General features: G+C 49.4%; 3 protein-coding genes across 3 annotated transcripts; 2 read left to right on the top strand and 1 right to left on the bottom strand.

Annotated features, from left to right (window-relative positions):
* The first annotated feature begins 531 nt into the window (after positions 1-531).
* Positions 532-7,277, top strand: wdr20b (WD repeat domain 20b). The gene is made up of 4 exons (XM_076167757.1): positions 532-798; positions 3,690-3,872; positions 4,209-5,648; positions 5,828-7,277. Exons 1-4 carry the CDS (start codon positions 550-552, stop codon positions 5,885-5,887), a joined length of 1,932 nt encoding a protein of 643 aa, XP_076023872.1. The 5' UTR covers positions 532-549; the 3' UTR covers positions 5,888-7,277.
* Positions 7,278-12,273: 4,996 nt separating this feature from the next.
* On the bottom strand, positions 12,274-15,465 carry mgat2 (alpha-1,6-mannosyl-glycoprotein 2-beta-N-acetylglucosaminyltransferase). The gene is made up of 2 exons (XM_076167758.1): positions 15,303-15,465; positions 12,274-14,185 (listed from the first exon to the last, which is right to left on the bottom strand). The coding sequence occupies exon 2, from the start codon at positions 13,951-13,953 to the stop codon at positions 12,523-12,525; it is 1,431 nt and encodes a 476-aa protein (XP_076023873.1). The 5' UTR covers positions 13,954-14,185; positions 15,303-15,465; the 3' UTR covers positions 12,274-12,522.
* Positions 15,466-16,283: 818 nt separating this feature from the next.
* Positions 16,284-17,380, top strand: rps29 (ribosomal protein S29). Its single transcript, XM_076167759.1, has 3 exons — positions 16,284-16,413; positions 16,816-16,915; positions 17,252-17,380. The coding sequence occupies exons 1-3, from the start codon at positions 16,352-16,354 to the stop codon at positions 17,258-17,260; spliced, it is 171 nt and encodes a 56-aa protein (XP_076023874.1). The 5' UTR covers positions 16,284-16,351; the 3' UTR covers positions 17,261-17,380.
* The last annotated feature ends 5,772 nt before the right edge of the window (positions 17,381-23,152 follow it).

Here is a 23,152-nt window from a genome sequence, read left to right as displayed (position 1 = left end):
AATACTTACTTTCTTCCAAATCCTGCTTTAGGTTGAGCCCCACATACGTTTCCCTCCTTTCTGCATGACTTATACGTGTTCCTTGCACAAATAAATCTTCTCCGTGCATTTTGATTCAATATTGGGCTATGTTACAAACTCAACCACACTCCACACCATATCAAACGACCATGACAGCTGTGTTTCAACATTCATGTGTTTATGTAATGAATCTGTTAGACGTTAACATTTTAGTCGAGCATGTCACAATCGCTGCTGAACTGCTGGAGTGACTTATGTTTACTAATAATGTTTACAATACACTGTACCTGTGTACGTCTTAATACAATAAAACAACACGCTCAGAAAAACTAAATATTACAAGGCTTTAATATAAATCTTGACCTGATATCCTTGACGTGTATCATTATAATAATAACGCGTTTTCTTTAATGTTTCTGTGATTTTGCTGCTCGTCTCTGAGCGCATGGCTGCCGAACAGCAACAACTCCACGCATGCGCAGTCGCTAACATCCGGGGGTTGGACAAGGATGAACGCCAATTTCCAAGATGGCGGCGGAGGGAGGAGGGAAGGAGATGAACGAAATTAAAACTCAATTCACCACCCGAGAAGGCGTCTACAAACTCCTCACCCACTCCGAATACAGCCGCCCGAACAGGGTGCCCTTCAACTCACAGGGCTCCAACCCCGTCAAGGTCTCCTTCGTCAACGTGAACGACCAGTCCGGCAACGGCGACAGGATCTGCTTCAATGTGGGCCGAGAGCTCTACTTTTACATCTACAAAGGCGTGCGGAAGGTAAGCGGAAGCGAGCGGGGACGGAGCCCGCGTAGCCCGGGAGCCGTCGGTCACGTCGGCGGGTCCGGGCTCGTCGTGTCTCGGTTGTCACTCCTCCGTCTCCTCTGTCGCTGAAGTGCGTAGCCTGGTCCAGCCGAGGCCATGTAGCACCGCGGCTAACTCCGGAGCTAACGGCGCCACAGTTTGTTTTGCCTCGGACCAAACTCGTGAGTCGCTCCGTCTGCTCCGCTCACTCGGGCGCCCGTTCTGCCCGTGGGAGCGGTGGAATCCCCGGCGCACCGAGCACCGTTACGGGTTGTAGTTGCCTGTCTGCGGTGGAGGGTTTGTCACGGGTTATGTCATGTTTACACCCCAGAGTGTGTCAGCCTGAGCGGACCTGTGGGGGCATCCTGACCCGGCGGCGGAGATGTGGGGGAAATGTCCCAATGTTGTCATTTAGGAAGTCAAAACGAGGAGACAGTGTGGTTTTGTTTATACTGAGCGTTATAAAAGTACTGCAGCGAGCCATGGTGCAGATAGACTGTTAGATATTTAACAGTATCATAATAAATAGTCCAATAGTTCACTGTCGTAATGATCTCTGTCATAACAATAACAACAACATCATGATCAGGAACTGCTTCAGCCGGAGAAGAACATTGAAACAAACTCTGCAGCCTAAAAGGAAACACATTTGTGCCTGTTATTGTGCTAAATGAGTCTTAAATCACAATTGAAAATGTTTCCACTAGGCTCCATACACATAAAGTGGAGAAGTAGAATCATTTAGCTCCATTCTGATGCCTGTTTGACTCTGCTGCTGTCCTCCCTGATTCATAACGCCTTATATCACTGTGCTGCTGTAAATAACTGGGACATTTCCGGGGAGAGGCCATCACAAACGCAGACTGTCCCTGGAAAAGCGTGTGGTCTGCTCAGCCAACAGTGCACAGTGATGAAGAGTGTGTCATCTGTGATTCTATTCCAGAAACCCAGGGTGGAGTCTGTGGCCCCGGCCCTGGAAGTGGAAGTGAGGGTGGTTTGTTGTTAGTGGTGACGTAATGATGAGCTCACTCCTCTGTCACAACGTGGACGTGATCCAATGTGGTCCAGGGTCTGGAGGCACACAGAGATGATGTCACTGCAGCGTGTCACGTTTGATCTACTTCAGCGGCGGCTGTGAGTGTGACAGTAGCGAGGCTGCTGCTGCTGCTGCTGATGTGGCTCCAGCCTACGCAGTCTAACAATAGCGGACAACACGTTTTTTTGCTCTTAGATTATTTCCGGCCACCGGTGCAAAAACATGTTGTCCGTGACGTTCCCGGCGCCTGCGCGCGCAAAACTGGTGCCGTGTTAAATAGCGTCCCCCCCTGGAACCCCCTGGCGCCAGACACACTGGTGGTTTCGGACGGTGGTCCCGGTGGCCGGAAATAAACTTAAAGCAGAAACGTGTTGTCCGTGACGTTCCCGGCGCCCGCGCGCGCAAAACCGGTACCGGGTTTTCTATCCCCATTATAGCCCCTGAAACACTTGTGGTTTCGGTGGCCGGTGGCCGGTGGCATCGGCATCTAATTATATTATTAACAATCTATTCCAAATGGAAAGACATCAGCTGTTTTATATGAAGTGTAGCTTTGGTTGAAGGATACATACGTTTAGAGCTGATGGGTCTTCAGTTGTGGCTGTAACTGTTGGTTCATAAGTAACTGGAACTGACAGGACAGGACAGAAGGATTACATTTAAACTTCAAATGTAATGTAAAATTCCAAATTAAACATTGAAAATGTCAAAGGTTTGGGCAATTTTGAACAACAAAATGAGTAAAACACTCACTTATAGGACTGGGACTCGCAGCGGCCACTTATGAACACAAAGAACTACGAGAAACTGAGCGAGAAGGCGCCGTCACTGCTTTTGTTGTCAGCTCCAGATAATGAGATCATTTTGTGGAGAAATGAAAGTTTTCTCTGCACCGTGGAGACCAAAGTACGCATGGCTGCACGTGTCAGGCTACTGATGTTTGATTCAGGGCCTGAATTCAATGAAGCAGAAGAGAACGCGTCAAAGAGAAAGATGTTTCAGGAGAGGGTCTCACTCTGAAGAGGGGGTGTTTACTGTATGAGTGACAGGTGACGTGGCATCAAAACATCATCCTCCAGTGACTGAAGATGATGAGTTTGACTTATTATTCTATTGATTAGTTATTTGAAAAGCTATCCTGTGTTTTCCTTGTAGTGTTTTCCATTACATTATATGAAATGATGGGATGTCCCAGACCTCCCTCCTTCCCCTCACCTTGGACAGGGTTTCAGCCCGTTTGATTGGCTGAGTCCTGAGCCTGAGGGAGACCATTGTCCTTTAGAGGTCAAACATTCCTGTGGCCTATAAACTGTAATGTCTTGGTAAGGTCACATGTTTATCCAGTCCACTCTCCTCAGATCAGCCTGTGGCCTCACGCCGACATCACTCAGCTCAACTGCAACATTACGTTGCCATGGTGCCGTTTATCTGTCAATAAGTGAAGATGTGAAAGCCAAACCTGGACCCGGTCTGTGTGAAGCTGCAGTGTTTACACTCAGGCATTGGGGCGCTGCAGTTAACATACACACACACATATGAGGGCTCCTTCTTCCTCCCCCTTTGGGATAATGACCTCCCATGTGTCACCACTCATTACTCTGGGGCTCCATGAGCGATGTCATCTGGCTCGCTGCCCACAGTGTTTGAGAGAGAGTTTTGTTTTGAGGTGAAAGAGGACGCTCTCTTCCCCGCTGAACGTGTGAAGGTCGCTCTGTTGCTCCTGCTGGAGGGGAGTTTGTCCCTCTGGGGTTTGAGTGAAGAAGTTCATCTGAGATGGAACCCATAATTAACCCATTTTCTCCTCTCACCTCTTTGTTTCTTCTCCTCCCAGGCTGCTGACCTCAGTAAGCCCATAGACAAGAGGATCTACAAAGGAACGCAGCCCACCTGCCATGACTTCAACCCCCTCACAGCCACGGCAGAGAGCGTCTCCCTGCTGGTGGGCTTCTCAGCGGGCCAGGTTCAGCTCATAGACCCCATCAAGAAGGAGACCAGCAAGCTCTTCAATGAAGAGGTGGGCCTCAGGTGGAGATGTTCTGACATGAGGCTGGAGTTTAAAGCCTGTCAAAGTCTGAGCTCAGGTGCTGTGTGTTGTCCCTCAGTGAGACCTAACGTACTGAAGTTGTTAAACTCTCACAGTGAGTTCACAACTTCACACAAGCAACAAGAGAGCTTGATGAGAAATTCAATCATCCTAAAGTTCTCATTCAGAAGTTGTTGTAATGAACTGTTAGTCTACTTAATTGTGTAGATATGAATTTGCTGACCTCTCTCTCTCTTTCTCTCCCTCCCTCCCTCCCTCCCTCCCTCCCTCCCTCCCTCTCTGCTGTTTCTCACTCTGCGTCTCCAGAGACTAATAGATAAGTCCCGAGTGACGTGTGTGCGATGGGTCCCTGGCTCAGAGAGTCTGTTCCTGGTGGCTCACTCCAGTGGCAGCATGTACCTGTATAACGTGGAGCACACCTGTGGCACCACGCCGCCTCACTACCAGCTCCTGAAGCAGGGCGAGAACTACGCCGTGCACACCTGCAAGAGCAAGTCGGCCCGCAACCCGCTGCTGCGCTGGACGGTAGGCGAGGGGGCGCTCAACGAATTCGCCTTCTCCCCGGATGGGAAGTTCCTGGCCTGTGCCAGCCAGGACGGCTTCCTGCGGGTGTTTGGCTTCGACGCCGCAGAGCTGCACGGGACCATGAAGAGCTACTTTGGTGGCTTACTGTGCGTGTGCTGGAGCCCCGACGGACGCTACATCGTGGCGGGAGGGGAGGACGACCTGGTGACGGTGTGGTCGTTCTCAGACTGCAGGGTGATCGCCCGGGGGCACGGACATAAGTCCTGGGTGAGCGTGGTGGCGTTCGACCACTGCACCACCAGCGTGGAGGACGGCGACCCCCCGGCGGAGTTCAGCGGGAGCGACGAGGAGTTCCACGAACAGACTCACTTTGGAGGCAGAGACAGAGCCAACAGCGCTCACTCCCGCCTCTCAAAAAGAAACTCTACAGATGGTCGGCCTGTTAGTGTGACCTACCGCTTTGGCTCAGTGGGTCAGGACACCCAGCTGTGCCTGTGGGACCTGACGGAGGACATCCTCTTCCCCCACCTCCCTCTGTCTCGCACCAGGACTCACACTAACGTCATGAGCGCCACGAGCCCCCCCGCCACTGGACAAACTACTACTACTACTTCTTCTACTTCTACTACAACTACTACTACTACTACTAGTACTACTGCTATCACCCCCACCAACACTAACCCCAGTGGAACTAACGGTAACAACAGCATGAGCAATAGTAGCACCAGCAGCAACACGGCTAACTCCCTCCCCAGCACGCTGCCCCGCTCCAACAGCCTGCCACACTCCACCAACCCAGCAGGGGGCAGCACGCCCAACAGTCACACGGGCAGCAGCAGCAGCAGCAAGGGCAGCAGCAGCATCATCGACAGCGCCTTCATCGCCACGGGGGTCAGCAAGTTCGCCACGCTGTCGCTGCACGACTCGCGCAAGGAGCGCCACGAGAAGGACCACAAGAGGAACCACAGCATGGGCCACATCAGCAGCAAGAGCAGCGACAAGCTCAACCAGCTGAGCCTGTCGCGGACGGCCAAGGCCGAGGCGGCCAAGACTCTGGGCACGGCGCTGTGCCCGCGCATGGAGGACGTGCCGCTGCTGGAGCCGCTGGTGTGCAAGAAGATCGCTCACGAGAGACTCACTGTGTTAATCTTCCTGGAGGACTGTCTGGTCTCAGCCTGTCAGGAGGGCTTCGTTTGCACATGGGCTAGGCCGGGCAAAGTGGTGAGTGACAGGCCCCCCGAGGATACTGTCATGTGACCTGTGTCATGGTTAACCCCCGCACTGTTTGAAGGCATCGCCCCCCCCTCCCTCTATCATTCTTCCTCTGTTGTGATGTCCCCCCCCTCTCCTCGCTGCAGCGTTGTGTGTTATCGGTGTGTGTGTTATCTGTTTCTCCGCAGGGATTACTCTCGTCTCAAAACAACCAACCGGCCAACTCCCCCAGTGGAACCGTAGTATAGCCCCGGTGCTGCTGCTCGCGCTCTGCAGCTCCATGGACGACCGAGGCCCCTGCTGCTCTTCATCACACACCATCAGTGTCACCTTCAGCCTCATCAGCACACACACACACACACACACACACACACACACACACACACACACAGCGCTGCAGGAGCCAAGAGAGGATGTGCCTTATTGTTATTATTCTTCTGTCTCCTGCAGCTCTCCAGATCTCTTTCCTTCTGCAGAGCTCCAGGAAACTTCTTCAAATTGATCATATTCACTCTGTAACGACGCTTAAAGCTTCTTCAGCCAGTAAAGTGAGGCACTGATGATGAAGACGAGACGAGACGAAAACTTCCTGTGACGCTCTGGCACATCCCCTCTCTGCTCATCAGTGTAGTGACGCAGCCACACAGAGCGTCCGGCTGCTCTGTGATCTCTGCCGGCCGCTCCGTCCGTCCTCGTGTTTGATTGCGTCGTCGTCGTCTTCGCCACCTTCCACACGTGAAGCTGATGAGAGAGAAGCGACTGAACAAAGTGCCGTCTGCCTCCATTTCTTCCTCCATCGCCCCTGAGCTCAGACCTTCACTCTTCCAGGAGGCGCTGCGGCGGCGCGGCCTCGTTCGTCTTAAACGGCGGCCGCCTGGTGTTTCTGCTCGGGGGAGGGGTTTGATGAAGCCAAAGGTCAGAGTATTTCACCGCCCATTCCTCTCCCACCGTATTAAGAAAGAGGCCACAACAAAACATCTTTCTTTCTCCCTTTTCTACTAATCAGGCGGTAAGCGTGCGTGCGTCCAGGCTGCACCCTGACCCCCTGACCCCCGTCTCACTCTGACAGGTGGTCTCTTCCACGTTCTTCCATATTGACCTTCTGGACCGTCACAGCTTCTTTGTCAGAATACGGGCGGGGTAGAAAAGGAGCGCTTGCGTACGCGGGGGCCGTCTGATGAAGAGACGACTTCCTGTCCCCCCCCTGCCCCCCCTCCCTTGGCGTGTCGTATTAACTCTTAACGCACCGTCAGACGTGTCGTCGTCGTCGTCGTCGTTTCCCTCCTAACGCGCGGCTCAGAGGATCAGGGCTTCTCGCTTCCACCGCAAAGGTTTGAATCCCATCTCTCCCACTTTGGAGTGTTCTTGCACAGTTCTAACGTTTGTGTTCACTTTGAGTTCGCCATGTCGGAACACGAGCGAAACGCTTAGAGGCGGCTTTGGGCGCCCTGGGGGAGGTAAAGGGGGCGGGGCTTAGTGGTTCTGACCGGCCGGGCTCAAAGCTGGACGCTGCAATCATAGTTTTTATATGGAGAAAAATAGTTTGCACTTAATAGTTTGTTAGAGGAGAATGGCTTTACAGTTTTGAGTGTAAAGACGCCTTGATAAGGTTTGATGAAATATAAATAGAATTAAAAACTCTTTGTATCTATTGAGCATTTATTTTAATATTGTTTCAGATTAAATGGGCTCTGTATTATATGTAAATATTGTTCTTCAATGATTTATGGGTGAAAATGATGACGTTAGTTTCAAGCTCCTCATTTCAGATAATAGTGATATTTCTAATGCAGAAACTCTACGTAATATTAAAGATCTGGAGACGCAGGTGAACATGTTTGTTTTCTGTTGTACATAAAGAGATTCAGGTGTATTTTTTATGATTAAAGAGACGTTTGGTAGAGGAGGTGTTTCTCACGCTCTGATCTAACAGGTAGTGCTGCAGACTCAGACTCAGTTGTCAGACTCAGCCATCATTCCCAGCTCAGGTAAACCACAGGAGGCTCCTCGCTCCTCGCTCCCCTCACACTTTAGTCTCATCCCACCACTGTAACATCCGCCCCCCGACTAACAACGCTGACGGGGTCAGAGTGACTGAGCCTGAGCAGAGACAGCTGAGGCTGATGCTGAGGAGCACATGGGGACTGGAACAGAGGGAGCTTTTTCCTCCATGTCACACCGATTAAAACAGCTTTGACACACCACACGTCTCTGATCTCCCTTCATTTGTTTAGAACCATGAACGCATCACGAGCAGCGGAGATAAAGAGGCTGTTGTGTCTGCAGACTGGAACAAAGTAAACTACACAACACACACGAGGAAGAGACAACACAGAGCTGAATGTGGAACACAATTGCAGGCTGCAGGAGTTGGAGTGACGGTTGGTTTTTACATAAATGTAAAACCGCCAGAACAAAAGCGCTCTGACTCCTGGAGGAGTTGTCGGCTCTTTGTTTGGCTCCAGTAATGTTTGTACAGATCTTAACAACGCCGCCCAAAGTGTTTCTGTCTCAACACCAGGCTGAGAAAAGAGAAACACAAGAGAGAGACAAAAGATTCTCAATAAAAGTGATTAAAGCCATAAAGGAAGTCAAAAAGTTGCAATAATAACACGAGTAAGGATGGAGATGCTTTGAGGGTGAAGTCATAGAAAGTCTTCACTATGATGTTATTGGTTAAGGAGTGCAGACTAGACTCACGACTGATAGAGAAATGCGCACAATAGTGGAAACAGCATGCGTGCCTGGCTTGTATTTGGCCACCAGGAGGCGGTGTTGTTCAGATAACTCGGCTCTGCTTGCTGAGCTGGGGGACGTATTGCCTCTCTGCATCTCCGTCAGTACCCGTGTGTTCCTGCTGCTTCCCATATATCCATATTTTCCAAGCGCTCCTCCATAATTCATGCTTCCAAACACGAGCACTCGCAGCATTTAAATGGATTTTTCACACCAGCATCCTGGGTAATGAGCCCAGGGGCTGATGGGAAACTGACCAGGGAGTCGCTGGCTGCACATTCTGATCTTGAACTAATTTAGTTTACAGTTTGATTGCATGGAAACGGAACAAACTGGGTCCAATACCAATGAAATGTAGAGATTTCAAGACAAATGTGACTTTAGCTCAAATGTACAGTGACTTAAGAGTTCAGAATCTACTCTAAACATCAGACTGCACTCATAATTGAGGTTTAGGTGTCTATGTTGACCCTGTATTTGTTTTCCATGCAGATCTAAAGTGGTGGAGATAAGCAACAGCTGAAACCACTGATTACTAAAGTTGTTTCTATTTCTGACTTTGAAACCAGCAGCCTGTCTGTCTGGAGTCATGTCAGCCTGTCTGTCTGTCTGGAGTCATGTCAGCCTGTCTGTCTGGAGTCAGTGATGATGAAAAGCTTGGCAGGTGTATTATAAATCTCCTCATTGGGGAAATGTTGCTCAATATCCTGGAGCAGCCGTCAGACATGAAGAATAACACACTGTGATGCTCCATGCAGACTTCCCTCCCTAATCATGTTCTGTCCTTCACCTTCATTCATTATTCACAATCCGACCCTCTTCAATCTTTCCCAGTGTTTGACTTTGAGTTATCTGGCTGCCATCAAAACATTGCAGTTGGGAATGTGGAGTATAGCTTCATTCATCTCTCCCCCCTCTGGGAATGGCTCTGGGTCCCTCTTGATAGGAATTCAATGGATCCAGAGAGCTTCCCATTGCCTTTGTGAGATCACTCAGCTCCTCTCCGACCCGTGCAGTCCTTCGTCTGCGTGCCTCCCAGCATTGACCCAGAGTTTTGTTTACCTAGCAATGTGTGCAACAGACATGAATGATTCATTAACACAGTCTCTCAGACCCCCCGAGCCTGGAGGGCTGTGCTGCCTTCACTGTGCTGCAGGAAATATGACAGTGATCAGCTTTAAGGGGGAAATCAATCCCTGAAATAAGAACCTTGACTTTGCAAAATGATACAGACTGATTGAATTAAGCAAACTCTCCAAAAGCATCCAGAGGGACAGCAGAGAGCAGAAACGGAGGGAAGGATTAGGTTAGAGAACCCAAGGACAACAAAGAGCAGGGAAAATTTCATTTAGATCTTAAAGCTTCCACCTTGCTTACAGTGCATCGCCTCTATGGGCCTGAATCTGAGACGTTCAAACCAAAGCCTGAGTGTGAGACAAAGCCATGCTGGAGACCCTCAGAGGAAGAGGAAGAAGAAGAAGTGCCTGAGTCAAGGGCAAAGGCAGGAGGGATTATAATGCAAATGTGGAAGAAACCAGAGGAAACCCCCTGCAGACACAAGGAGAACAAGCAAACACCACACGGGACAAGCAACAGACACGGGAGCTGCATAAAAGAGCACAACCTCAAGGGGCAGCAACTCTGAACAACTTGCTGGATAGAATTGCTCACTTTTAATAAATCACCCTTCCTCCTCTCAGTGTCCAGGTGAAAGGTTCCATTCCTCTGGCCTTGGTTCAGCCTGCGCTCGGTCAGAGCTACGTTATGAGGAAAGATTGCAGACAAATAACTTGAAGGGAAGAAACTTGGCGTACAAAGCTGAGGCACTTTGTAACGACAGGAAAGCAGCGTCGACTCTATGCTGGAGAATTTATAAACTCTGATTTACACAAAACAAGACACACAGAGCTCAAAACGCCTATAAAATCTATAAATCCCTGCTAGGATCTGAACGCACAGACGATACTGCAGAGGAGGGAACTGGGTTGGGAAATTGAAAGCCAAGATCTAAGGGTTAAAGTCATTATACTGCATCCATACAGACGCAGGAAAGGTTGAGGGAGGAAAGAGACGCTGAGGTAAATGCAGGGTTTGCTTATAGATACTGTACATATACAGTGAGTTGGGGCTGCAGCTGGTTGCTGGTGTGTGACAGTTATGGAGTGAAGCAGCAGCTGCTCTCTCTCTGTTCTTATGCAGAGCAGCCATGAGGCCTGTGGACACGTCAGGACCGACCCAGTGTGTATGAGGAGGAATACATTTACATTACAACACACAGGAACCAGAGGGTTTGCTTCTCCTCTTCTATCGTATTGTTATTCTTTGCCTCTCACGTCTGTTGTACACAATAACTTATAGTTTGTGGCCCTCAGGTCGTGCAATCAATATGCAAATACAGAGGAGGCGAGCTGCTTTTCCCTGCAGAGTTTTCCTCTGGTAAAGGTTTCATTATTGGTTAACCATTACTCACTAAAGGAGTCGGGAGCCCGCCTCCTCCTCCTCCTCCTCCTCCTCCTCCTCCCCGTTTCCCGTCTATTCTGAGCTCTCTATCCCTGGAGGTGCAGGCCCAATTACCAGGATCGCCATGGGATCGGCCACACAATTAGGCTGCCACGTGACCTCGCCGAGGCCGCCTGCAGTCGCATCTTCACGCTGCTTACAAATGAATCAGGACCACAAATAAAACAAGGAAGGCACTCAGAGGAAGAGGAAGAGGAAGAGGAAGAGGAAGGACCTCTGCCAAGCCTGAACGTTTGGCTCTAATTCATCATAACGACCTTGACCGTGACTATAAATCGCTGTAATTTGTGCGCTGATGAGCCAAGCACACCTTCAGAACAACACAGCTCTCTGCCAGTGCTAATGCCTGCAGATCGCTCCATGACTTACAGACAAACTGAGACTGAGCAGAAAGTCAGCAGAAGCTCTTGATACAGAGCGGCTCTCTCTGTGCACTTATAGACTCTTTACAGCTCCAACAGGAACACCAGCGTTGTCTCGGGCGTCTTGGGAAGCTTCCAGGTGCCTCCTGTGCATTCTGCTGTAAAATTGATTTCTCTGCAAATATTCAATATGCTGAATCGCTAAACTCTACAGGACAGTTTAGGATACAATGTACCCGACTGCAACACGACGCCAAAGTGGCCTTCTGTATAGAAAGGAGGAAGGGCGGGGGGGCTGAGAGGCCCCCAGACACCAAGAGCAGAGATGTGAGATCAACCTTTCGCTCTAACTTTGTCCTTTTATTTGATATTATTGTGTCCTAATCAGAGATTGAGATGATTGAGGATGAAGTCTCATGTGGATTCGGTAACTAAACTAAGGATCTGTGATTTCAATTAGATGAACTATGAAACTACTCAACCACCTGCAGGCTCCAGTCCTGACTCTCATGTTGGTGCTTTGGGTTCCGGAGCGGACTTGAACCAACGACAGCCCTCTGTAGAAAAGGACCTGTGCCCCAGTTTGCCTGTAGGTCCTAGATCCCTGTCTGAACTCCGTCCCCGACATCATTCATTGAAGGTTGCCTCATCTTGGAGCGATTGGGTTGATCTACAGGCCCACAGAGCAGCTGAGTGGTCGCTGTCACTCACTTGTTCTGACGTAAACACGATCACAGCTCTATGTTTAGTGACGTTTGTAGAGCGTCTTATGAGGCGGAGCTGCTCCAGAAACCTGTTGAGGCTAAATGTGAGCTTAAATGGAACAAAGCGTCTCCCAGGACCTCAGCAGACGTATGTGCTATAAATAATCACTCCATTAATGAGGAATCCAGAGGGACTCGGCAGATCCACGTCCGGGTTAGAGACGCTCTACATCTGAGGCAACTTCAAGTACTTTTTAATCAATCAAGCAATCAATCAATCAAATCAGTCTCATGAGAGAAAACACAACAACATATGGTTTGGTATATTATTATTAATAATTACAACTTAGAAAAACAAAGACTTTCCAAGAAACAGGGTGAAGTAACTCCATGTAGAGACAGATCTGTGTTAAAGAAGCCCAAAGCCAACATTCGGTTTTATTTAGAACAGTCCAATAAACAGGCAATATGAAGGAGCGTCCATAAAGAGCGACTTTAAAAGGCTTGTTCTTACGAGGATGCAAAAGAGAGAGATAGTAATATAGAATCAGAACAATAAGGTCACTGTAACCGGACGTAGCTCTTGCAGAGTTCGTGGTCCCTGATGTCCCCCCAGCCCCCGTTCTTCACGTGGGGGGCCACGCCTCCCGCCCCGTTGGCTGGCAGTCTCTTTGTGATCAGGAGGTTCTTTGGGAACAGCTGGTTCCCGCTGCTCTGGAGGATGTTCTCGATCTTGGTCTTCTGGCTGACGGGCATGCAGGCCGTCTTCTTGTGATGCATGCCGCAGTCGCCGGCGTGGAAAACCCGCGGCGCCTCGCTCACCATGACTTTCCAGTAGGAGGGCAGGCAGGAGACGGTCAGGTGCTGCAGGGACCAGTCCCAGTTGTAGTCGTCGTAGGTGCAGAAGGTGTCGGTGCACTTGAGCAGGTTCTGGTAGGTCTCCCGGCTCAGAGCCATGCCCATGTTGTGCTCCGTGGACTTCCAGGCTTTGACCTCCACCTTGTTGGCTTTGCTGGAGTAGCCGATGTGGCTGTAGCTGCCCAGCGACAGGATGTCGCAGTCGTTGCACTGCTCCCTCCTGAGAGCCGACATCAGCTTTAAGAGATGGATGAAGTCCGGGGACAAGAAGTGGTCCTCCTCGATGAGCAGGACCAAACCCTTGTGGTCCTTCAGAACTCGGACTCTGTCCCATACAAAGTGCAGCTTCCACCACCAGTGGTGTTTGGTCTGGGAGAACTTGGCCTCGCGGTAATGTCCGAAGGAATCCGGGTACTCTGCATTAATGCATCCCAGCTTTAAGGCATCTTTCTTGGGAATGTCTCGGGGGCAGTCTCTGGCGTCGTTTCCGGGGAACTCCTGGGGGTACAGCTGGATGCTGAAGGGGAAGAAGATCTGGAGGACCTGGCAGAAGTCCACAGAGGCCACCACCTGGTTGATCTCAGGGGACCAGAAGTCATGGCTGAATATCAGCAGTAAGTTCTCCACCCCTCTGGCTTTACGCAGACTCTCCACCAGCAGCTTCAGGTAATCTGGACGGTTATGGACCTGGACCACCACCACCAGGTCGTCCTTCCGCCGTGCGTACTTCTCATGGTTTCTTATCGTCTGGTCAAAGTTGAGCTGGAAGACGATGCCTCGGTACACTAAGGTGGTGTTGTCCACATCTGGCCTGGGAGCCTTCTCCTTCTCCTTCTCCTTCACCTTCTCCAGGTGAGTCTCGTTGACGGCATTGGCAGCATTGGCGACAGCAGGTGGGGCGGGCGCTCGGCTGACGGCGGGCGTGGCCTTGGCCTGGTTCACGTTGTTGCTGCTGCTGCTGCTGCTGATGCTGCTGCTGCTGCTGCTGCTCCTCCTCACCGCCTCCGCTTCCTTGGGTAAGGCCGCGGCGCCATCGCTCTTCTTCTGCCGCCCGCTGCTCCAGAAGGCCAGCCCACATATGACAACCACCAGGCTCAGGATCACCACCTTCCTCTTGTAGATTCGGAATCTCATGATAGGGAATCGTCCTCTTCACAGAGAGAAGTCGAGTGTAGAGAAGTGAGAGGAGCAGGTCTGCAGCTCAGGTGGAGGAGGAAGTGGCACGGCGACTAAAGAGAAGCTAATGTGACGATGTAACTGTTGGCAAAGTGAACTCCTGCGTTGTAAACATGGACCCGTGTGGAATGTCAGGGCTGGATGAAGATTCCATAAGGCAAGCTGGTAGCTGGGAGGCAGCAGGAAGCCACTGGAGGGAGAGAGGATCAATAAGTGGAGTTACAACAAGAGGGAACACACACACACACACACACACACACCTCCTCTGGACTAAACTCCATTTTTCCTGGATCGTACCATTTGCTGCATAACTCTCCCTCCTGTCGTGTATTGTCAGTATCGATCCTCCCTCCTGTCGTCTCGAGGGCTTCCTCCTCCCTCCTCCCTTCCACCCTCCCTCTGTCCCTCCTCTCAGTCCTCACTCTGCCGTCAGCTGAGCCCTACAGTGTGGCACTAACACCATCAGGATCAGGATCAGGCTCAGCGCTCTCATACTGATTCATGTCCATCACAGTAGAAACCCTCTGGCCTGTCAGACGTGAGTGTGTGAGTGTGTGATTGTGTGAGCTGACAGCTCAGAGCCTCAGGTTGTTTACCAACACACACAAAGCTAAGCAATCATCAGTCAGTGTTTGTAAGGATTTGAACTCATTTCGCCGAAACCATAGAAGCAAAGACCCTGCAGGTGACTGAGACTCACAGGCTGAGGTGGAGCTTTAGGTGTGTGTGTGTGTGTGTGTGTGTGTGTGTGTGTGTGTGTGTGAAACATAAGTCCTCACACACACAACAACACAAAACCCACTGAAGAGCACAACTCCGATTAGGATTCAGGTTAAATAACGAGGAAGAGACACACACAAGTTCTATGTTCTAAATAACGGTGTGTTTTATTCTAATAAAGCTTCTATCTCCATCATACAGATTTCAGATGCGCGCGCGCGCACACACATCACATGCTCTATGTTCTAAATAACGGTATAATAATACACACACACACACACACACACACACACACACACACACACACACACACACACACACACACACACACACACACACACACACACACACACACACACACACACACACTGCCTGGAGCCCCGGAGGCTGTAACGGTGCTCCCGTCTGAACCGAGCCGACCCTCCGCTCCTCTCCCCCGGCTCCCTCCTCGTCTCTGCGGCTCTGTGCTGCTCTGACAGCGGCTACATGCTAAGCTCCGTTAGCCTCAGCAGCTAGCTCGCTCCCCGCGGCTCAGCTTCCTCCTGCTCCCCGGGCCCCGAGCACCCGAACCCCGCCGAGCTTCTTACCTGAGAGCGGAGCAGGCGTGCGAGGCTGTGGGCGCTAATCATCGGCACGGTGGCGTCTCGTTCTCCGCCATTCCTCCCATCCGGCTGCCGACGTCTGCATTGGATCGCGACTCTCTCCGCTAGCTGCGAAAACACGGAACCCCTGCCTGCTGCCTCTATCCCACAATGCACCGGGCCAGGGGGGAGGGGGGTGCGGGCAGCCCCCATAAAAACAATAAGATCAATACACACATATAGATAATAACAATACATCAATTCTTCACATATAGATGCGGAACTGTGGATCAATACTGGACTTGTTTTGAATTGCGTGTATTTCCGAACCTTTGGATGATTATTATTATATTATTATGTAACTGCTTCACTCAAACACTTATACAATTCAGATTGGTTAGATCAAAATAACATAATTTATGTGTTTCATAGTAGATGACAGCAGCGCAGACCTACAGATTGATACAGATTAAAGCTATAATCACTGCAGGATCGTGAGAATGCGCTGAAACATCACCAGCTGAATGATCGATGTCACTAAAGTGTGACTGGAACAGAACACAGCCAACTGCTTCCATGGTGACACCGTTATAACACCAACAAGGCCGATATGTTTGGATAAAAGTGAGATAATAACTCAAGGATGCAGTCACAGTGACATTTAATCTGTTATCCACTGTCTGAAGTAACAGTTCGTGTTCTGTCTTTGCCAAAATATTAGCAGCCTTAACCTGTATGTCATACTAACTTAAACAAATATGTGTCATGGTAAAGGGGAATTCATCCTCCTTATACATGATTGAATCTATCTATCTATCTATCTATCTATCTATCTATCTATCTATCTATCTATCTATCTATCTATCTATCTATCTATCTATCTATCTATCTATCTATCTCCATCTAGCGGCTGTTTTGTAGTGCTGCATCACTTCAGGCCACGAGGGGGCGCCAAACGCGAGCGCCGTCACCGGAACAACAAAGGCCGGGGCGTTACATTGGCGCATGCGCGTGCCCGTTTCCTTCCTTTCCGACACTCGAGCGAGAGAGACAAGATGGGTCATCAGCAGCTCTATTGGAGTCACCCAAGGAAATTCGGACAGGGATCCCGCTCCTGGTCAGTTTCGCTCCCAGCGTGTTTAAGAACCGTTTATGCGTTGACTCCGTGCCGGTTTGAGACGATCGCGGCCCCGCAGTGTTAGATATTTATCCTTAAAACGAGCACCGCATGGAGCCGAGCCGGAGCCAATATGGCGGCGGAAGATGCTGTTAGCTGCCGTGCTAGCGTTAGCCTTCATTTACAATGCCCGGCACTATTTGATATCCTGCGTTAGATATAAAGTGTGCTCGGTGTTTGTTTTCATGGAGTTTAGAGTTAACCCGAGTACATCTGAGCTCTGCTCGCCGCCTATGTGAGGAGTTAGGCGGTAGTTGGCGTGGAGTTTCTGCAGGCCTCATGTCGTCTCTCTGCTCCTCTGGTCACTCTAACATTAACTTTTGTCTCCTGTTTGCTTTCCAGCCGAGTTTGTTCGAACAGACACGGATTGATCCGTAAATACGGCCTGAACATGTGCCGTCAGTGCTTCAGACAGTACGCAAAGGACATCGGCTTCGTCAAGGTAAACACACTGCTATATCTGGGCTGAAACTCTGAAGCTCAGGCTGCTGCTTCACTTCACCTGAGCAGTTCTAACATGTATCTATACTGGAGATAGACTTCATTGATCCCCTTCTAAGTTCTATCAACAGTTTTTCACTCTGAACAAATAGTATTAATTAAACAGTATAGTATTTTAGACACCTGATGTAAATACACTTAATGTTTACTTCATTATGTATAATGGTAGAAATGTTCACGTTCTAAACCGTCTGTCATGAGTCGTGAAGCTATTTAAGGTTTGCATCCTTGTGTCATGTATTTCCTCACTGATTGTCTCTGTTGTTGTCCTCCTCAGCTGGACTAGATGTCCTGCCTGGACGTCCTCAGCTGTCCTGATGTGTCCTCACACACCTGTGATCTGTCGACGGCGAGTCAAGATGGGCTAATGCAGAACTGCTAATAAATTTGTTTTTGTCCAATCTGATCCTGTTTTGCTTTCATTCTGTGGCTTGAATCAACAAATGTCCTCCAATCAGCAGAGCAGTCATTAAGAAATACTTCAGACTCTGAAACACTCATGAATGTAAATGTATTTCTGCTGAATGTGTCGGTGTAATATAAGAGTGTTTAGATGTAACTGAGATGATTGACCTGAGGAGGCAGAACATTAGAAAGCTTTAGATATTTGCTGTTAGTTAGGTCCATTTTAATTCTTAGATGAGACAAAGAGCTTCAAACTAAACCTGAAATCATTTAGAGGTTGTTTTGTAGAATAAAGTAAAATGCATGGCCTGAAACGCACAAACTGCACAGTGTGGTCGTGAGGCTCCAGAGTGTTCTGAGTCTTCATCGTGAATTCAGATCTCAGTCTCATGTTTACACATTAAAGCTACATGAAGCTGCGGGCGTGTCCCAAGTGTGTGAGCAGAACAATCGGGGTATCTTTAATGGATGAGGCAGCAGAGTGATGGAGGCCCAGGGGACATGAACACGTATGTTCAACATGACAGAGAGGGGGAATCGGACATGGTGTCTGTGTGTGTGTGAGGGGGGGGGCCTGACCTCAAGGCTGCTTGGTTGTAAAGTCAGTCGGTGCGTTTGTTGGTGTGTAATGGTGACCTGAGAGACGAGGTGCTGCAGGTGGTCACTCAGAGGAGCAGCTGGTGTTCATCTGCAGGTGCTCACGTTCATTTGAAGCTCGGCGTGTGTGTGTGTGTGAGAGTGTGAGAGGCTCAGGCCCCACACTGAGCTGTGGATCCTGTCTGCACTAATGGGATGAAGGCCAGTGGAGGGTCTGTGTGTGTGTGTTGATTGCTTTGCACATTCTGACTTCACAGACTGAGTGAACTCAAACACATGGCAGCTGGATTCAGATCAGGCATGGAATAGGACTCGTGATCTTTCACTAACATAGAAATCTACAATATAGAAAACATGAAAGCTTGATTCATGTCATGACCTCCAGCTACATGTGCTGCTCATCAGTCTGAGTCACTTCAGGTAGTTTACTGCTGTTACACTGACTGCATTAATACTTATTGACCTTAATCGACTGTTAAATGTCATTGCTCAGTCCAGACTGTTAACCCTTCATGACTGAAGCAGCAACAATAACAAACACACCCAAGTCCTTAAAACGTGTTTATGTGAGAGACACTAGATGGCAGCAGCAGCTTACAGAATCCCTCCCTACACACACACACACACACACACACACACAGATCATTCTTCATCAGATAAGCAGACCTCTCAGCTCAGCTCATCAGCCGCTGCAGAGGCTCCATCTAAGGTCACCGGCAGTGCCTCTGAGCGGAGTGATGAAGAGGAGGATGAAGAGCAGCTCTGCTAGACTGGTGCAGAGATACGATGAGATGTTTCCTCCATCAAACCCTTCAGTGCTCACAGATGGAGACGTGCGTTTCCATGGCTCCACTGCTTTTGTTTTGACCATGGAGTTTTTGAACTACCAACCCCTACCAAACGATCATGAATTTCCATGTGCACCACAGCGCCTCCTAGTGGGTTCTTTGCCTGTCTGTCCACTAAATATTATTTTGTGATCATTCAGCGAAGGTGATACTGAGATCTACCACAAAATCTTATTGGCTCTATATTTGGGTCCAGTCTCACTCAGATGATTTGTTCTCAGCAGGAGCTTTGCCATTGGTCCCATTTAGTCCACAAAACAAATAAATTACGTCTGGCGACTTCCTATTTATGGTAAATAAAAAGTCCCTTTGTGCTCCACGGGATTCAAATGAAACTTTAATGATCCCCACGGGGGAAAGGGAGTGTGTGTGTATTAATAGAATCACAGCTAAGTGGAGTTTATGTGAACACAAATGACTTAAAGCCACAACATGCAGCACGGAAATAAGTCTCCTAATAAAGCAGCTTAGTTTAGATTGGAGCCTGAATACAGAAGAACAGAGCCAACGGTGCTGTGTGTGTGTGCGTGTGCGTGTGCGTGTGTGTGTGTGTGTGTGTGTGTGTGTGTGCTCTGAATGGTGTTCTGCATGTTTGCTCCATGTTCTTCTGTGAGCAGAGGAGGAATCGTGTGTGTGTGTGTGTGTGTGTGTGATGTTTCCACTCCCACTTGATTATTCCAGAGCGACACAGAGACGCTGCTTTGATGAAGAAGATACTCAGATAATCAATAGTTTGTGTTTAGTGTGTGTGTGTGTGTGTGTGTGTGTGTGTGTGTGACTCCAGTGTTGTGATTCACTCCAGCAGCTTTATGATGGGATGTCGTGTTTTTAGTCATCAATTCAGTTTTACTGTAGTTTATGTAGAGCGAGGGAGAGAGGGGAGATGGGGGGAGAAAGAGAGAGACAGAGAGGGGAGAGTGAGTGAGAGGTGGGGTGATGATGTCACAGTTTGATGCAGAGATGTAAAGGTCAGAGTGTAAATCGTTTCATTGAAATCTTCTTTCAGCTGAAGCATCGACCATGTTTGGCTCCTTTCTCCAACATCTCCTGTCAGCTGTGAGGAACACACACACACTCACACACTCACACGGTCACCCAGTCACACGCTCACACACTCACACACTCTCCATGTTTCAGTGTGTTATCGTACGTAAAAACCTTTCCTCTCTTGCGTTGTTGTTTGTTTGCTATCTGAAGGAAATCATCCGATGATCTCATGTAAACAATGACATCATCATGACTTTGTGCTTCATCTGTGGCCTGCTGGTGAATCAGAGGTTCTTTATCAGCCGAATATTTAATGTGCATTTACATCCTTCACACATGAGGAAGACGAGGAGGCTAGAATCCAATTGACACCAAAAAAGGAAACTTTGGAGGCGACCTGATTGTTTCTGTTTTGCTTTCAGCCTCAGTTTTCGTTTCTGTTAAATCAAGACGGAGCTGGGAATGTTCCAGATTTATTACTGCAGCCTTCCTGAAGAAACAGAACCATGCATCACACACACACACACACACACACACACACACACACACACACAGGGCTCATGTGGTCATTAAAGCCACTGTGGAGTTAAACAGCATCAGATCAGCAAACTGCTGCTCCAAATCCTGCATTTAGACTTTAGATGACTTTAGCACATAAGAACTCTCTGTAGGGTTAAGAGAAGAAAGATTAGTTAGAAGAAGTTAATGACTCAAGTGATTCATGTGATACACACACACACACACACACACACACACACACACACACACACACACACACACACACACACACAAATACACTCCCCAGACACCCCAAAAGTCTAAATCAACACCCAGCTCGCTGAGTGTGTGTGTGTGTGTTTCAGACTCAGATATCTGCAGCGTTCACACATACACACACACACACACACCTTTATTCAGTGTGTAATTTCACAGCAGACTGCAGAGCCCAAAATGAAAAATGTGAAGAATGTGTTGCTGACCAAACGTGTCAGCAGGAGCGAGCGGCGCCCGCCTGAAGCTTCTGTGTTTCCATCAGGCTGCGTTTCCTCCACTACGCCGCATGCAGATGAAGCCGTCAAACGCTACGTCTCCACACGCAGGACGTTTGCTCTCATGTCGCTGGGACGCTTGAGCGAAGACGCTTGGATGATCTATGAAGCTTCACTTACTCCCCCTCATCTTACACTGAAACGTGACTACACACCACACCAGGAAGTGTGTGTGTGTGTGTAACAGTAACATCAGAAACTCTCTCTCATGTGATGAAGAACCGGCACTCAGAGAGCTCATACTTCTGCCAAGGCCGAGCAGTCCTCATGGCTCTTGACGCTCACTCATGACGATTCAAAAGCCCTCAAAACCAAACCAGATGTGAGGTAAAGATGTGGTTCTTCTGTCTGAACGCAGACATGAAGTGAAACTCCACCAACCAGCAGGACAAGGTTTGAAAAAGGGTTTTTGGAAATGCAACTCAGAGACGTCCTTCAAGAGCACTGCAGCAGATAACACACTGGGAGGACTAATGAGGGGACACTCACACACACACACACACACACACACACACACACACACACACACACACACACACAGGGAGAAAGCTGGCATAAACCAGGATAATGAGAAGAAATGAGCTTTAAGTCTGAGTAGCAGTTCACTGATCTGGTTATTTAGTCGAGAACCTGATGACGATTTCAGAACACAAACCTTTTATCAAACGTTCAGACAGTTTTCCTTCACACACACAGATGCAGCTGAGGCTCTCTGTTGTTGCTGTGGCTGATTGTCTTCATACAATCAGCTTCACCTTACAAAACACAGAATGTGTGTTTATGAAACGACTTTACAATGAAAGTGAGTGTATAAATATAAGATCTCTTTGTTCCTGCTCCAGCTGAGATCCTGCAGTGTTCTGGTGCAGTGAGGAAGAGAAACAGTGTGGTTGTTTCATTTGTAGGTTGTGAATCAGCTCAGTCTGTTTGAGGAGAAGAAGATTCTCCTGATGTTCCTGTTTAGCTCTACCGCACCACTCTGCTCTGCTCTGTGATTCAGGAGCATCTCTGCCTCCTCCACCTCTCGGTCTGCACGCTGCAGCCCCCTGACTCACCTGTGGGGGCAGTAGAGCACCGTGGCAGTGCGCTGGCTGGCTGGCAGGAAAGGGAGCGTCGGGGAGGTGAGGCTGCCGCTCTGTGCGTCGCTCCCTGAGGAGGAGCACAGAGGGGGAGAGATGCTGAACAGAGGGGACGAGCCTCCATCAGCCTGTCAGCTCGCGGCGCCTCTAATTGAATCCTCGCTGCCATTTGAAGTGCAGAGAGCAGCTGGAGCAGAGCAGCAGCCCGAGCAATGCAGGCGCTGCGGGAGAGCAGCCGGCGCCAAACAAAAAGGCAAATCAAAGACACAACATGTATGTTGTTGCTCCACGTAGCGACGCCTGATCTCTGCTCTGCCTGCATACCGCCCACAGGCCTCACGCAGTGTGTGTGTGTGTGTGTGTGTGTGTGTGTGCCAGAGGAAGTGAGGCGGGAATGACATGTAGGAACCACCACATGGAGGGGGGGATTCAGTAACGCATTAGAGGGTGATTGGATCAGAACTGTGAGGGGATTTGACCCAGAATAAGCAGTGAAGAGCAAAAACAATGGGACCTAACATTGTTCCTTGAGGGACTCCACAGGGTGAAGCAGCTGTAATAATGAATTCATTTAGAATGTTTTTATTCAGAATCAGAGGTGAGGTGGTAGAGCAGCCAAACTGCAGAGTGGCTGAATCAAACGCTCACCTCAGCTGCTCTGCAGGCCCCTCAATCTGCTGAATCAGGACCCGGATTCTCCCTGAGTGCTGATTAAAACGCCTCAGAAGGATTTTTATGAGTGAAGTTGCAGCGTCTGGATTAGTTTGTCTCTACTTCATCTCACTTTGTTGGACGGTGAGTTTGCCTTTGTTCTGTCATCCTCGTCTGTCTTTGTGTTCAGTCCGATTAAGCTCGGACTCAGCTTCAGCGGTTTGCCAGAGCGTCACATGATAGAGCGGGTCGTTTGACTCGTCGTGTGCGTCTCGGCTCAGCGCGGCGCTTAAGGGCAGCAGAGGAAAATATTACTGGTAAATGGAAAAGATCAAATAGTGGCATTTAACAAGCGGCAGAGAAACGGTGTCATGGAGGAGGCCAGAGGCTCCGCCTCCTCGGGCGACGGCCACGTGCCGCTCTGTCAGGGCGGACAATTTCTCTCCGGCACCGGGGTCACAGCTGAGGAATCACACCGTATACACACCGTATACACCAGCTCACCAGGGCGTCTCACAGCTGTACGCCCACATTATGCTCATGCACACACACACGCACACAC

The sequence above is a fragment of the Genypterus blacodes genome, unplaced genomic scaffold (assembly GCF_046128005.1).
Source record: "Genypterus blacodes isolate CSIRO-AG114 ecotype Tasmania unplaced genomic scaffold, CSIRO-AGI_Gbla_v1 ptg000172l_1, whole genome shotgun sequence".
NCBI lineage: Eukaryota > Metazoa > Chordata > Actinopteri > Ophidiiformes > Ophidiidae > Genypterus > Genypterus blacodes.
Note: the sequence above shows the minus strand (reverse complement) of the source record. Positions and strands in the feature narration are given on the sequence as shown.

Excerpts from the sequence above, each read along its gene's own strand:
- rps29 (XM_076167759.1), top strand. The coding sequence starts at position 16,352 with ATGGGTCATCAGCAGCTCTATTGGAGTCACCCAAGGAAATTCGGACAG. Across the intron at positions 16,414-16,815 it reads GGACAGGGATCCCGCTCCTG|CCGAGTTTGTTCGAACAGAC; the intron begins GTCAGTTTCGCT and ends TTTGCTTTCCAG.
- mgat2 (XM_076167758.1), bottom strand. The coding sequence starts at position 13,953 with ATGAGATTCCGAATCTACAAGAGGAAGGTGGTGATCCTGAGCCTGGTG.
- wdr20b (XM_076167757.1), top strand. The coding sequence starts at position 550 with ATGGCGGCGGAGGGAGGAGGGAAGGAGATGAACGAAATTAAAACTCAA. Across the intron at positions 799-3,689 it reads TCTACAAAGGCGTGCGGAAG|GCTGCTGACCTCAGTAAGCC; the intron begins GTAAGCGGAAGC and ends TTCTCCTCCCAG. Across the intron at positions 5,649-5,827 it reads GGGCTAGGCCGGGCAAAGTG|GGATTACTCTCGTCTCAAAA; the intron begins GTGAGTGACAGG and ends GTTTCTCCGCAG.